At 53.1% G+C, this 13,988-nt stretch overlaps 1 protein-coding gene across 1 annotated transcript in view; it reads right to left on the bottom strand.

Annotated features, from left to right (window-relative positions):
• Positions 1-12,214: 12,214 nt before the first annotated feature.
• TAF1 (TATA-box binding protein associated factor 1) overlaps positions 12,215-13,988 on the bottom strand; it is a 127,831-nt gene continuing 126,057 nt past the window's right edge. Inside the window, exon 40 of the mRNA XM_040334447.1 lies at positions 12,215-12,507. Within this exon, the coding sequence (XP_040190381.1) occupies positions 12,294-12,507 (214 nt within the window). The 3' untranslated portion in view covers positions 12,215-12,293. The remainder of the gene's footprint in view (positions 12,508-13,988) is intronic.

Here is a 13,988-nt window from a genome sequence, read left to right as displayed (position 1 = left end):
CAGGGAATCTGCGTTTCGCCATCCAGCCATGATCCGCCATGACACGTGAACTACTTTCTTTTGTTTTTGTTCCTGGGAATATTTTTTTTAGTTTCGTCTCGCGGTTTCGCATATTTTGAAGTTTTTTGGGCTTTTTAATCATTTAGTTCCCGTGTGCGTCCGTCGGCTTCCGCTATTCGCTAACTCTGCAGGTTCGAAAGATTAAAGAGCGATCAGAAAAAGCATCATTAATGGTGTTCTCGTCCTTCTTATCGGTTTTATAAACCAATCGTAGCCTTTTACCGTCTGCCGTCTGTTTACAAAGCCCGTCTGTGTGCGTTTAGTATAAATGAAACCCCTCCCCCTTCCATCCCCCAATCAAATAAATGAATTACATCTTTAGTTTGTTGTATTGTACAAATATGGGCGGAGCTGGTAGAATCCTGGGAGTGTTGTGTACGGTGGCCCCTCCCCCATGTTTTTATTGGACCCGATCTGATTTTTACATTGTATTTGTACTTTGCACGCCGTGGACATCCGCTGAAACCACTCTGATCCGTTTCCTCCCCTCCCCCACCCCCCCCTCGGATGTCATTGTGTGGGAATCGCATGTGCTGCAAAGATTAGATATGAAGCCTCTGCACAACGCCTGTTTGGTTCACCCCTCCCCCGCCATTCTTCACTTTTAGTCCGATTGTATTCATTGGGAATTTTCTTATGTTCAGTAAAATTGAAGCGGAAGACAAATCTGATGTGTTTGTGTTTATTTCATACTCTGGTTTTATTACTTCTCTGACCTGATTGGGTGAATCTGAGGGGGGCGGAGCATGTGACACAACCCCCATCCCCCCCCCCCCCCCGGAATTCCTAAAGATTGGCGCAGATTAGGGAAGTGTCTCTTGTGGTTTCTAAAATTCCAGCGACCGGAAATTCTACCGGAATTCGGATCGCACTGCGACTTTATTAAACGCACAAGAGACACTGTCAGAATCTGAGCCGGTTCTTCTCTCTCTGGGGTTTATTCACTAAAGATCACCCCATGTGATGGAGGGGGGGGGGGGGGGTCATGTGACTTTCTACCTCGTGTGATGTGGGGGGGGGTCATGTGACTTTCTACTCTGTGTGATATGGGGGGTCATGTGACTTTCTACCCCGTGTGATGTGGGGGGGTCATGTGACTTTCTACCCCGTGTGATAGGGGGGGGGTCATGTGACTTTCTACTCCGTGTGATAGGGGGGGGTCATGTGACTTTCTACTCCGTGTGATATGGGGGGGTCATGTGACTTTCTACTCCGTGTGGTCATGTGACTTTCTACCCCGTGTGATAGGGGGGGGTCATGTGACTTTCTACCCCGTGTGATAGGGGGGGGTCATGTGACTTTCTACTCCGTGTGATATGGGGGGGTCATGTGACTTTCTACTCCGTGTGGTCATGTGACTTTCTCCTCAGTGTGATAGGGGGGGTCATGTGACTTTCTACCCCGTGTGATAGGGGGGGTCATGTGACTTTCTACTCCGTGTGGTCATGTGACTTTCTACCCCGTGTGATAGGGGGGGTCATGTGACTTTCTACTCCGTGTGATAGGGGGGTCATGTGACTTTCTACTCCGTGTGGTCATGTGACTTTCTGCCCCGTGTGATAGGGGGGGTCATGTGACTTTCTGCCCCGTGTGATAGGGGGGGTCATGTGACTTTCTGCCCCGTGTGATAGGGGGGGTCATGTGACTTTCTACTCCGTGTGATAGGGGGGTCATGTGACTTTCTACTCCGTGTGGTCATGTGACTTTCTACCCCGTGTGATAGGGGGGGTCATGTGACTTTCTACTCCGTGTGATAGGGGGGTCATGTGACTTTCTACTCCGTGTGGTCATGTGACTTTCTGCCCCGTGTGATAGGGGGGGGTCATGTGACTTTCTACTCCGTGTGATAGGGGGGGTCATGTGACTTTCTACTCCGTGTGATAGGGGGGTCATGTGACTTTCTACTCCGTGTGGTCATGTGACTTTCTACCCCGTGTGATAGGGGGGGTCATGTGACTTTCTACTCCGTGTGGTCATGTGACTTTCTACCCCGTGTGATAGGGGGGGTCATGTGACTTTCTACCCCGTGGTGTTTTTTTTTTTTTTTTTTTTTTTTTTTATATATAAATCTCTTTATTGATTTTCAATTCATTACAAAACGGTCATCTGACATACTTATATTATATCCTTCAGTTACAAAACATTTCATTCCCTACCCTAATTAAAAAGAAAAAAAAACAGTCAACATATTATCTTTAACAACCTATATTTAAAAAGTATAGAAGAGGCCCCGTGGTCCTGAGCTCCTATCTTACTCTATAATGCCTTTGTCTCAGTCTTCTTCTCTTGATTAAAATGTAATGACTTCTACTCCTTTTCCCAACCTATCCAGAATAACTTGGTGTGAGAGGATGGAGGAAAGTACCCCTATGGAGGTAGGAGACACCAGGTAGAGGGAGAGGGGGGAAAAAGGTGTACAAAATTAGCCTAGTATAGGGCTTTATTTGGAGGGGCTGAAACTACCGCCCCATACGCACCCCCGCGTCCCACTCACTAAAGTGCATTCAGATTCTAAAGGGGGAGAGAGAGGAAAGAATTGGGACAATATACATTCACAAGGGTGTACTTCTTATTGAGTAGGGACCCCCTGATGAAAATATATCTTCCATCCGGGTCTATTTCCATGGCATCCAGAGTAAACGTGTATTTTTGTCAAACCCTATCGCGGTGCCCTTGGATCTATTATTAGGAGAGTAGCTATGGAACCACAGAGGATAGTCCTTGGTGCAGTCTAGATCTTGTTGTCTCTTTGCAATGAGTTTCTTGGAGAAATACTTTATTGGCTGTCATGTTCTTCATTTCCTGCAGGACCTGGTGACGCTTATTAGGGCTGTTAAGACCCTTTACATTATAAGTTATTATATTTAATCTAGACATCCTCTTTACTTTTTTTTTTTTTTTCCTTCATCTTTTTAGTCTTCCAGCCCATCCCGTACATTATCCTTACACGGTACCGGAGGAGAGAATTTCGCACTGTACACCCTCCCTCCGGAAACATTACTTTTATGCTGGCCTTAAGACTCCCCATACTACATTTTATATTACCAGTTAGAATAATATGCTCTACCCTCGACCCCAGAACCTCTTAGCCTGCTTTTGGAACCTTCTACGTAAAACATATTGAGACCTTAAGCCCACCCCCCCGAACATATTGTACATCAATATTTGGACTCTCTCGGTCTGCGCTCATCCTGGCGACCTGCCCCTCCCATGGAGAGACCTGCGTGTCCTCCCCGAGACCGAAATCTGGAATTTGTCTCAGGAGGACAGGCTGGTACCTAACCCCCCCCCCCCCCCCCCCCCAAGTAGCAAAGTCATTGTTAGTCCACTCTCCAAAAAAGACTGGCGGGCTTTTTTTTTCCCCCAATTTTCAACTTGTACTGGTTGTAAATTCAGTCTATTACAGAATTCCCTTACATCTTCTGGGAATCGGACATAAGCAGATATTCCCTGATACTTAACAGATAGGCAGGCTGGGAATCCCCACCTATAGGAAATCTCCTTTTGTTTGTAAGATGTTAGTCGGGGGTTTCAGAGCCCTTTTGCGGGCCAATGTCTCCAGGGACAGATCTGAAAATATCAAAATTTTATTTCCCTTATATTCCATAAGGATAGAGTTTCTGGTGCTTTGGGAGACCTGTTCCTTATGGCCATATTCCTGAAACTGTACTACTATGTCCGTAGGTATGTCCCTTTGGGCAATGTAGGACCTCTGGATCCTGTGGACTCTTTCAAACCTCATAGGCAGGGATAAGTCCCGTTTTAGAGCAGTATTAAATAATTCCCGAAGGATATCACCCAAGTCTTCATCTTTAACTTCCTCGGGGAGACCTTTTATCCGGAGGTTCTTCCTCCTGCTATGATTTTCTTGGTCCTCGAGTTTAATGGGCATTCCTTATCTCTATCCAATCCATGTCTGCTCTATCTCTTAATTCTGATATGGCATTTCTGTGTTCTTCCAGCTGCTCTTCTATCCCTTCCCTTCTTTGTAAGACACTATGTATATCCTTCCTTGTGGCTCCCATCTCAACCTTAATGGTGCGTTCTAAACGGCAAATCATGTCTGCCATATCTTGCTTAGTGGGGGGTAGATGTAACTCTTCTTGATTTTTATCCTGTTGTCTCTCGGGGGTGTTCAAAATGTTTCCTTTTATTTTTTCTTCTGGAATTTGGTCATTGGAGATTTTACTTTTCTCCTTCCCTGGAGTGAGCTTTCCCGGGGACAATCCAGCTATCAATTCGCCCACTTTCTTCCCCATGTCCAAGACTTTCTCTGGGGAAGGCTTCTCCTTAGTTGGACTTGGGCGGAGTTTAAGCCTGCTGTACTGGGGCTCCCCAATAGAGCCTCGCCTTCAGATATAAGATATGCTTTAATTGTTTTTTTTGCTTAGTGCCTCCCCCTGATTTGCTTCTGGAGCTTTCTTTACCATTTTCCCTGCTGTCGCTGCTTCTCTGGATCCAGTTGTCTAGTCAACTCTATTAAGAGTCTCATTCGTCTGCTGGACTTTGCCCCCCCCCCCCCCCCCCCTTACTGGAGACTAAGCAGGGGGGCTGGAGGTTGCTGCTCACCTGCCCGCCTACACTCTCCCTCCACACAGGGAAGACAACTCCTCCGTCCACGGCCCTTAGTCCGTCCTCGATCCTTGGACCTCCGCTCCTTCCCTGCCTCTGGCTCTTCCTTAGTGGCAGAGCGTCGGCTTACCCCTCCTCGATTCCGCTCGCCGCCTCTAACCCGAAAGGAGACTCACGCGTTCATCCACAGTACGTCACAAGGCGCTGATCCCACCCGAAGGCTTAATCCTTTTGTTTCCGCGTACAGGAGCTGGGCTGTTCCGCCGCACTTCCGACTGACCATACTATAGCCCAGGTTAGTCCGTTCTCATACCTCTGAAGCCTTTTGCTGCCTTCTCTTCTGTCGATGCCTCATTCCCTGGGGAGGTTCTTAGAGCCTGGAGCTGCAGCCCTACGCCGCCATGTCTGTTCGCTCCTAGATCGCAGCTTCATAAACCAGTTATGGGCTTTGATCAGTGGTGGTCCCTGGGATTATTGCTGTCCACTGCTTCATAAATGGACACCTAAGTGAGAAGTATACAATGTATCGATGTGATGTTCTCTGATAAAAGGGTAATCTGATGTCCACTCCTGGGGAGGAGATTTGTGAACGATTTCAGTCTCACAATATTGCAATGCGCCTTGTGGCGAGAAACGCCAAAAAACCTCAGGCTCTTTCTGAGGAAAGGGGAGGTGAGGCATTGCCGGCGATCCTCCTTGTGTGTGGACCATAAGGATGGAAGAGAAAGCCCCGGTGCCAAAAGGCAAGACAACGGTGAGTGCTTTGCCTTGGGAATTTAACTGCAAAATCCCAAATACCAGCCAGATGGTTTCTGGGCATTTGAGAAATTAACAAGGCGGCCCCCAGATACTGGCCCCCCACCCTAGGTGAATGAGTATGGGGTACATCATACACCTGGAGGAAAAGTGTAAAAAAAAAAATAAACACACCACAGGTTTTTAAAATCATCTATTAGTCGGCTCCGGGGGTTTTCTTTCATCGTCTTCTGCGCTCCCCGGTTCTTCTCCTGCTCTCAAATGTGACAGGTCCTCTTTCTCCAAGTCATAGAAATGTCGGAGGGAGAAAAAGTTATTCAAGATATTTCTTTACTTCCAGAAAGTGTAGATGATCAGATATTTCCGCTTGGAGGCTTCATGTTCTTGTCTTCTTTCTGTTTCTTCTATTGCAATGTGTGAAAGTTTTATGGCCGATGTAGAACGTCTTTATACTTTCAGGAAATACTAATTACATAGACCCGTAGATGATCACTATTACCGTATATATTCGAGTATAAGCCGAGTTTTTCAGCACATTTTTTGTGTGCAGAAAATTCCCCCCTCGGCTTATACTAGAGTCTCCCCCGTCGCTGTGCCCATCTGCAGCCTAATCCCCCCTCCGGCGCTGTGCCCATCTGCAGCCTAATTTCCCCCCCCCCCCCCCGGCGCTGTGCCCATCTGCAGCCTAATCCCCCCCCCCCCGGCACTGTGCCCATCTGCAGCCTAATCCCCCCCCGGCGCTGTGCCCATCTGCAGCCTAATCCCCCCCCCCGGCACTGTGCCCATCTGCAGCCTAATCCCCCCCCGGCGCTGTGCCCATCTGCAGCCTAATCCCCCCCCCCGGCGCTGTGCCCATCTGCAGCCTAATCCCCCCCCTGGCGCTGTGCCCATCTGCAGCCTAATCCCCCCCCACGGCGCTGTGCCCATCTGCAGCCTAATCCCCCCCACGGCGCTGTGCCCATCTGCAGCCTAATCCCCCCCCCGGCGCTGTGCCCATCTGCAGCCTAATCCCCCCCCGGCGCTGTGCCCATCTGCAGCTTAATTCCCCCCCGGCGCTGTGCCCATCTGCAGCCTAATCCCCCCCGGCGCTGTGCCCATCTGCAGCCTAATCCCCCCCCCCCCCGGCGCTGTGCCCATCTGCAGCCTAATCCCCCCCCCCGGCGCTGTGCCCATCTGCAGCCTAATCCCCCCCCCCCCGGCGCTGTGCCCATCTGCAGCCTAATCCCCCCCCCCCGGCGCTGTGCCCATCTGCAGCCTAATCCCCCCCCCCGGCGCTGTGCCCATCTGCAGCCTAATCCCCCCCCCGGCGCTGTGCCCATCTGCAGCCTAATCCCCCCCCCGGCGCTGTGCCCATCTGCAGCCTAATCCCCCCCCGGCGCTGTGCCCATCTGCAGCCTAATCCCCCCCCGGCGCTGTGCCCATCTGCAGCCTAATCCCCCCCCGGCGCTGTGCCCATCTGCAGCCTAATTCCCCCCCGGCGCTGTGCCCATCTGCAGCCTAATCCCCCCCGGCGCTGTGCCCATCTGCAGCCTAATCCCCCCCCCCCCGGCGCTGTGCCCATCTGCAGCCTAATCCCCCCCGGCGCTGTGCCCATCTGCAGTCTTATTATCTCCCGGCGCTGTGATACAGTCAGTGTAAGCCGTGAAGTGTAACCAACTGCCTTCTCGTCCGTGATAGGCTGACTCACTGCCGGGAAACTGAGTCAGTGTTCCGTCACGAAGGAGGAAGCGGCGCTTGGTTACACTACATGGCTTACACTGAATGTATCACAGCGCTGGGGGATTGGGCTGCAGATGGGCACAGCGCTGGGAGATAATGTCAATCTAGGTACTGTACTTGAGGCACAGTGAGGCATGCAGATGTACAGCCTAGGGGCTTATACTCGAGTCAATATGTTTTCCCAATTTTTATGTGGTAAAATTAGGTGCCTCGGCTTATACTTGAAGATATACGGTAAGTTGTACTGACAAATCTTTTAATAAAAAAAACAATGAAATAAAACAAATCCCTCCCACAACGTCACCACCGCCGGGGATTCCATCTTTTGCCATTGAAATGGTTGAGCCTCCATTTGGTGGCGTCTCCGCCGCAGAGCCATGAAAGGATGGCGCCAATCCCGTGACCGGCTTCTATTAGAATAGTGGTTCTCAAACTTTCTAGGGCCGTGACCCCTTGATAAAATGTCTCAAGTTGTGAGGACCCCCAACAGTAGAATTTTTGTAGCGTGGGGTTTTCAGCAACTAAGGCCAGACAAGTAATTTGCGCCCCTCACCCACGGACATTTAGGGATCCCCGAGTCCGTTCCACTTATACAGAATTAAAACCCCTTCTGGTACATTTTAGGATGTTCCCTCTCTCTATGTTCTCTCTTCTTTTTCACCTCTCCATCTTAATTTCCCCCCCATCCCTCTTTCTAGTCATCTTTCCTGTTCTTTCTCTTGTTCTCTCTCCCTTCCATGGGGTAGGTAGGGGAGGAGTGTTGGGCGGAGTTCTGATCGGCCAACTTGGGTGCTCTTGATGAAGGTCATCTGCTGATCTGAGAACTGTAGTGGGGACTTTTTATGGCAACTCTAATCACAGGTAGTGTTACTCTGTGTCTCGCAGCAGTGACCCCTATGCCGAAATCAGAAGATGGGGTCTCCTCCAGCCCCTCCCACTTCACACCAGTCAGCTGACCTCTAGTCTCTGCCCCCCAGCCAATGCCATGAACTGGATGGGCGGCCGCAGGCTCCAGGAGCAGCCCAGCTGGATGGCTGTGAAAAGGATAGAGTGGTGGGGGCTTCAGGAACAGCCCAGGATTTGGTGACCCCTGGAAAATTGTCATTTGACCCCCCCCCCCCCCCCCAGGTTGAGAACCACTGTATTAGAGGTTATTCCTGCTCATGGGGCAGATTTCATGTAATTACAGGTGAGCTTCATTATCAAAAAGATAAATTCTCCCCTATATACATGAAGGTGAGGTCCAGCAACTGGGGGCAGGTGAGAGGGAGATCACAATGGGGTCCCTGTCATACTCACCCCCAAATGCTCTACTGCCCCCTGTGCGCTGCCCTACGTTCTACCGCCCCCTGTGCGCGACCCTACGTTCTACCGCCCCCTGTGCGCGACCCTACGTTCTACCGCCCCCTGTGCGCGACCCTACGTTCTACCGCCCCCTGTGCGCTGCCCTACGTTCTACCGCCCCCTGTGCGCTGCCCTACGTTCTACCGCCCCCTGTGCGCTGCCCTACGTTCTACCGCCCCCTGTGCGCTGCCCTACGTTCTACCGCCCCCTGTGCGCGACCCTACGTTCTACCGCCCCCTGTGCGCGACCCTACGTTCTACCGCCCCCTGTGCGCTGCCCTACGTTCTACCGCCCCCTGTGCGCTGCCCTACGTTCTACCGCCCCCCTGTGCGCTGCCCTACGTTCTACCGCCCCCTGTGCGCTGCCCTACGTTCTACCGCCCCCTGTGCGCTGCCCTACGTTCTACCGCCCCCCTGTGCACTGCCCTACATTCTATCGTCCCCTGCCCTACGTTCTACCGCCCCCTGTGCGCTGCCCTACGTTCTACCGCCCCCTGTGCGCTGCCCTACGTTCTACCGCCCCCCTGTGCGCTGCCCTACGTTCTACCGCCCCCTGTGCGCGACCCTACGTTCTACCGCCCCCTGTGCGCTGCCCTACGTTCTACCGCCCCCTGTGCGCTGCCCTACGTTCTACCGCCCCCTGTGCGCTGCCCTACGTTCTACCGCCCCCTGTGCGCTGCCCTACGTTCTACCGCCCCCTGTGCACTGCCCTACATTCTATCGTCCCCTGCCCTACGTTCTACCGCCCCCTGTGCGCTGCCCTACGTTCTACCGCCCCCTGTGCGCTGCCCTACGTTCTACCGCCCCCTGTGCGCTGCCCTACGTTCTACCGCCCCCTGAGCGCGGCCCTACTTTCTACCGCCCCCCTGTGCGCGGCCCTACGTTCTACCGCCCCCTGTGCGCTGCTCTACATTCTACCGCCCCCTGTGCGCTGCTCTACATTCTACCGCCCCCCTGTGCGCGGCACTACGTTCTACCGCCCCCCTGTGCGCTGCCCTACGTTCTACCGCCCCCTGTGCGCTGCCCTACGTTCTACCGCCCCCTGTGCGCTGCCCTACGTTCTACCGCCCCCTGTGCGCTGCCCTAAGTTCTACAGACCCCCTGAGCGCTGCCCTAAGTTCTACAGACCCCCTGAGCGCTGCCCTACGTTCTACCGCCCCCTGTGCGCTGCCCTACGTTCTACCGCCCCCTGTGCGCTGCCCTACGTTCTACCGCCCCCTGTGCGCTGCCCTACGTTCTACCGCCCCCTGTGCGCTGCCCTACGTTCTACCGCCCCCTGTGCGCTGCCCTACGTTCTACCGCCCCCTGTGCGCTGCCCTAAGTTCTACAGACCCCCTGAGCGCTGCCCTAAGTTCTACAGACCCCCTGAGCGCTGCCCTACGTTCTACCGCCCCCTGTGCGCTGCCCTACGTTCTACCGCCCCCTGTGCGCTGCCCTACGTTCTACCGCCCCCTGTGCGCTGCCCTACGTTCTACCGCCCCCTGTGCGCTGCCCTAAGTTCTACCGACCCCCTGAGCGCTGCCCTACGTTCTACCGCCCCCTGTGCGCTGCCCTACGTTCTACCGCCCCCTGTGCGCTGCCCTACGTTCTACCGCCCCCTGTGCGCTGCCCTACGTTCTACCGCCCCCTGTGCGCTGCCCTACGTTCTACCGCCCCCTGTGCGCTGCCCTACGTTCTACCGCCCCCTGTGCGCTGCCCTACGTTCTACCGCCCCCTGTGCGCAACCCTAAGTTCTACCGCCCCCCCCCTGAGCACTGCCCTACATTCTACCGCCCCCTGTGCGCTGCCCTACATTCTACCGCCCCCTGCCCTACCGCCCCCTGTGCGCTGCCCTACGTTCTACCGCCCCCTGTGCGCTGCCCTACAATCTACCGCCCCCTGTGCGCTGCCCTACGTTCTACCGCCCCCTGTGCGCTGCCCTACGGTCTACCGCCCCCTGTGCGCTGCCCTACGGTCTACCGCCCCCTGTGCGCTGCCCTACGTTCTACCGCCCCCTGTGCGTGGCCCCACTTTCTACCGCCCCCCTAAGCACTGCCCTACATTCTACCACCCACTGTGTGCTGCCCTATGTTCTACCGCCCCCCTGAGCACTGCCCTACATTCTACCACCCCCTGTGTGCTGCCCTACTGTACGCTGCCCTGCCTTCTACTGCCCCCCCATCTCCCACCGCTGACCCTTGCCCTACATTCTACTGCCCTAGACCCCGCTGGCCTACAACCCACTGACCCCCCTGGATGCTGCCCTAGATCCTGCTGACCCCCCCCTGCCCTACATTCTACTGCTTCCCCCTGTGCTCTGCCTTTGACCCGGTTGACCCCTGCCCTACATTCTACTGCCACCTGTGCATGGCCCTACACACCGCCGATCGTCTCTCCTCCCCGTGGACACTGCCCTAGATCCCCCTGGTGCTCTGCCTTTAATCCCTCCGCCCTACATTCTACAGACCTCTGCCCCACACCCTGCTGACCCCCCCCCCCCCCCCCCCCCCCCACATGCCACTGCCCTACATTCTGTAGCCCCAGGTCCCGCTGACCCCTACATGGGGCTTTGTTCCATATAAAAGGTGAAACTTGGACTTTAATCTCCCCCCAGAAGTGACAGTTGTGTGATAGACGGGGCACACTGAGGCCTCATTCATGGGGGATGCAGAGAATCCCGGCCCCTCGGCCCGAAAACAAAGCAATGAGAGCGGCCGCAGCTGTCGCATGTAACTCCAGACGGAGGAACCCTGGAGATGGACAGCTTCCGTCTGACACCCCCTGTGTGCAGCTGCCGTCATGCATGTTATGGTGCGCCGGTACGTCCCGTGTGAATGAGGCCGGAATGTCCCCCCCCCCCCCCCTCCCCCCCTGTAGAAGAAATCTCAGGCCGTCTCCTGTGTGACATCATCAGATGGAGACAGAAAAGTCCATGAAGAATGACAGGTACTCTTTATTAGACACAATGAGAGGGAGGAATGTACAAGAATCTCTCAGAAAACAAATCTATTTACAAGGAGACCCCCAAAGTGTGAGAGCGCCCCCCCCCATCCCCCACTGACATGGGACCAGAGAACGGGGGATGGTGGCCCCCGGGACAATGGCACCCCCATAATATTACAGGGAGGTGCAGACCTCTGATACAGAACTGCACCCGACACGTAAAATAAACTTCCACATAAAACGTGAATCGTCACCCAGCGACAAACAGACCACAGGGGCCACACACTATAATACAGGGGCCACACACTATATAATACAGGGGCCACACACTATATAATATACAGGGGCCACACACTATATAATATACAGGGGCCACACACTATATAATATACAGGGGCCACACACTATATAATATACAGGGGCCACACACTATAATACAGGGGCCACACACTATATAATACAGGGGCCACACACTATATAATATACAGGGGCCACACACTATATAATATACAGGGGCCACACACTATATAATATACAGGGGCCACACACTATAATACAGGGGCCACACACTATAATACAGGGGCCACACACTATAATACAGGGGCCACACACTATATAATATACAGGAGCCACACACTATATAATATACAGGGGCCACAAACTATATAATACAGGGGCCACACACTATAATATACAGGGGCCACACACTATAATATACAGGGGCCACACACTATAATATACAGGGGCCACACAGAGTACAGGAACAGCCAATTGGGCCCCCCTGATGATCCCATCAATCAGTCCATCCAAAATCAAGAGCCAAGAGCTGTGACCCCTCAGAATGACATCATCATCATCCAGCGACTTTTATTGGATGACATCACCAGCAGGAGCCGGCCCCTCCCATAGACGGGAATCCTTCTACTCGTTGTCACTGTCGGTGTCTCCATGAAGAGATCGGAAATCCTCCTCGCTGTCCTCGTCCTCAGACAGCTGGACATGGCGGAGTACGTTGGGCCCGAGGCGCTCTTCTTCCTCCTCATCCTCCTCCTCCTCCTCAGACAACTCGTACCCCCCGATGCTGCTGTAAATGGTGTCCCGGGATTTCGGATCCGGTCCTTCATAACTTCCATAACTACAAAACACAAAACATTTCTCAGGACATCAAAAGACTCAAATCTGCAGAAAACAGACGGGGGGGGCGCTGACCAGTGATTAGAATGCAGACAAGGAATGGGGGGGGGGGGGGGGCGCAGACCAGTGATTAGAATGCAGACAAGGAATGGGGGGGGGGGCGCAGTCACATTTATCAGCATCACATCATTTAATTACATTGTTATAAATCAGGGGAGGGGCGATGCGTGATCACCAGGGGACGTGGGAGGAGCCTGTGACACTTGTGTACGTGGGAGGAGCCTGCGAAACTTGTGTACGTGGGAGGAGCCTGCAACGCTTGTGTACGTGGGAGGAGCCTGCGACGCTTGTGTACGTGGGAGGAGCCTGCGATACTTATGCGTGTGGGAGGAGCCTGCGATACTTATGGGCGTGGGAGGAGCCTGCGATACTTATGGATGTGGGAGGAGCCTGCGATACTTGTGGACTTGGGAGGAGCCTGCGATACTTTCCTATGTGGGAGGAGCCTGTGATACATATGTGCATGGGAGGAGCCTGTGGTGGGAGGAGTCTGTGATACTTGTGTACATAGGAGGAGTTTGTGATGGGAGGAGCCTGCGATACTTATGGACGTGGGAGGAGCCTGTGATACTTGTGTACATAGCAGGAGTTTATGATGGGAGGAGCCTGTGATGTACATGGGATTTTTCCTTTATTTTTACTCTCACGTTGTCATTATGGGGAATGTTTGTAGAATATTTAGGAAAATAATGAATTTCATTTGTTTTGGAATGCGGCTGTAACATAAAATGTGGGAAAAGTGAAGCTCTGTGAGTAATTTCCGGATGCCCTTCCCGGGATTATAACTCCAAACTCATCACAAATAACAGGATTTTTATGACCACTTACCTGTAAAATCCTTTTCTTTATCGTACACCATGGGACACAGAGAGTTAAATCATTACATCATGGGTTGTATGGTCACCAGAGGTGATTGGACACTGGCACAACCAATCAGAGACAGTTCCCCTCCATATAGCCCCTCCCATCAGGGAAATTGTTTTGTAGAAAGCAATAAGGTTCCCATAGAAGGGGGAGGGGCTCTGTGTCCCGTGGTATACTCAGAGAAAAGGATTTCACAGGTAAGCGGTTATAAAAATCCTGTTTTCTTTCTCGTACATCACGGGACACAGAGAGTTAAATCATAACATAATGGGACGTCCCAGAGCAATGCTCAATATAAAGGGGGGTGGGGCGGACACAGATCCGAGCGGCCGTAAACGGACAAGAAGCCCTAAACTGCTGCCTGCAGAACACTTCACCCGAAGGCGGAATCCTCATGTCCTCGCACATCTATCTGATAGAATTTGGGAAATGTATGGACTGAAGACCAAGTTGCAGCTTTACAGATCTGAGCCATCGAAGTCTGGTGATGCACTGCCTATGAAGCACTTATCGCCCTGGTAGAGTGCGCCTTAACTGAAGAAGGAGGAATCCTGTTCC

This window comes from Rana temporaria (genome assembly GCF_905171775.1).
Source record: "Rana temporaria chromosome 9 unlocalized genomic scaffold, aRanTem1.1 chr9e, whole genome shotgun sequence".
In the NCBI taxonomy this organism is placed as follows: domain Eukaryota; kingdom Metazoa; phylum Chordata; class Amphibia; order Anura; family Ranidae; genus Rana; species Rana temporaria.
This window is presented reverse-complemented; position numbering and strand designations above follow the sequence as displayed.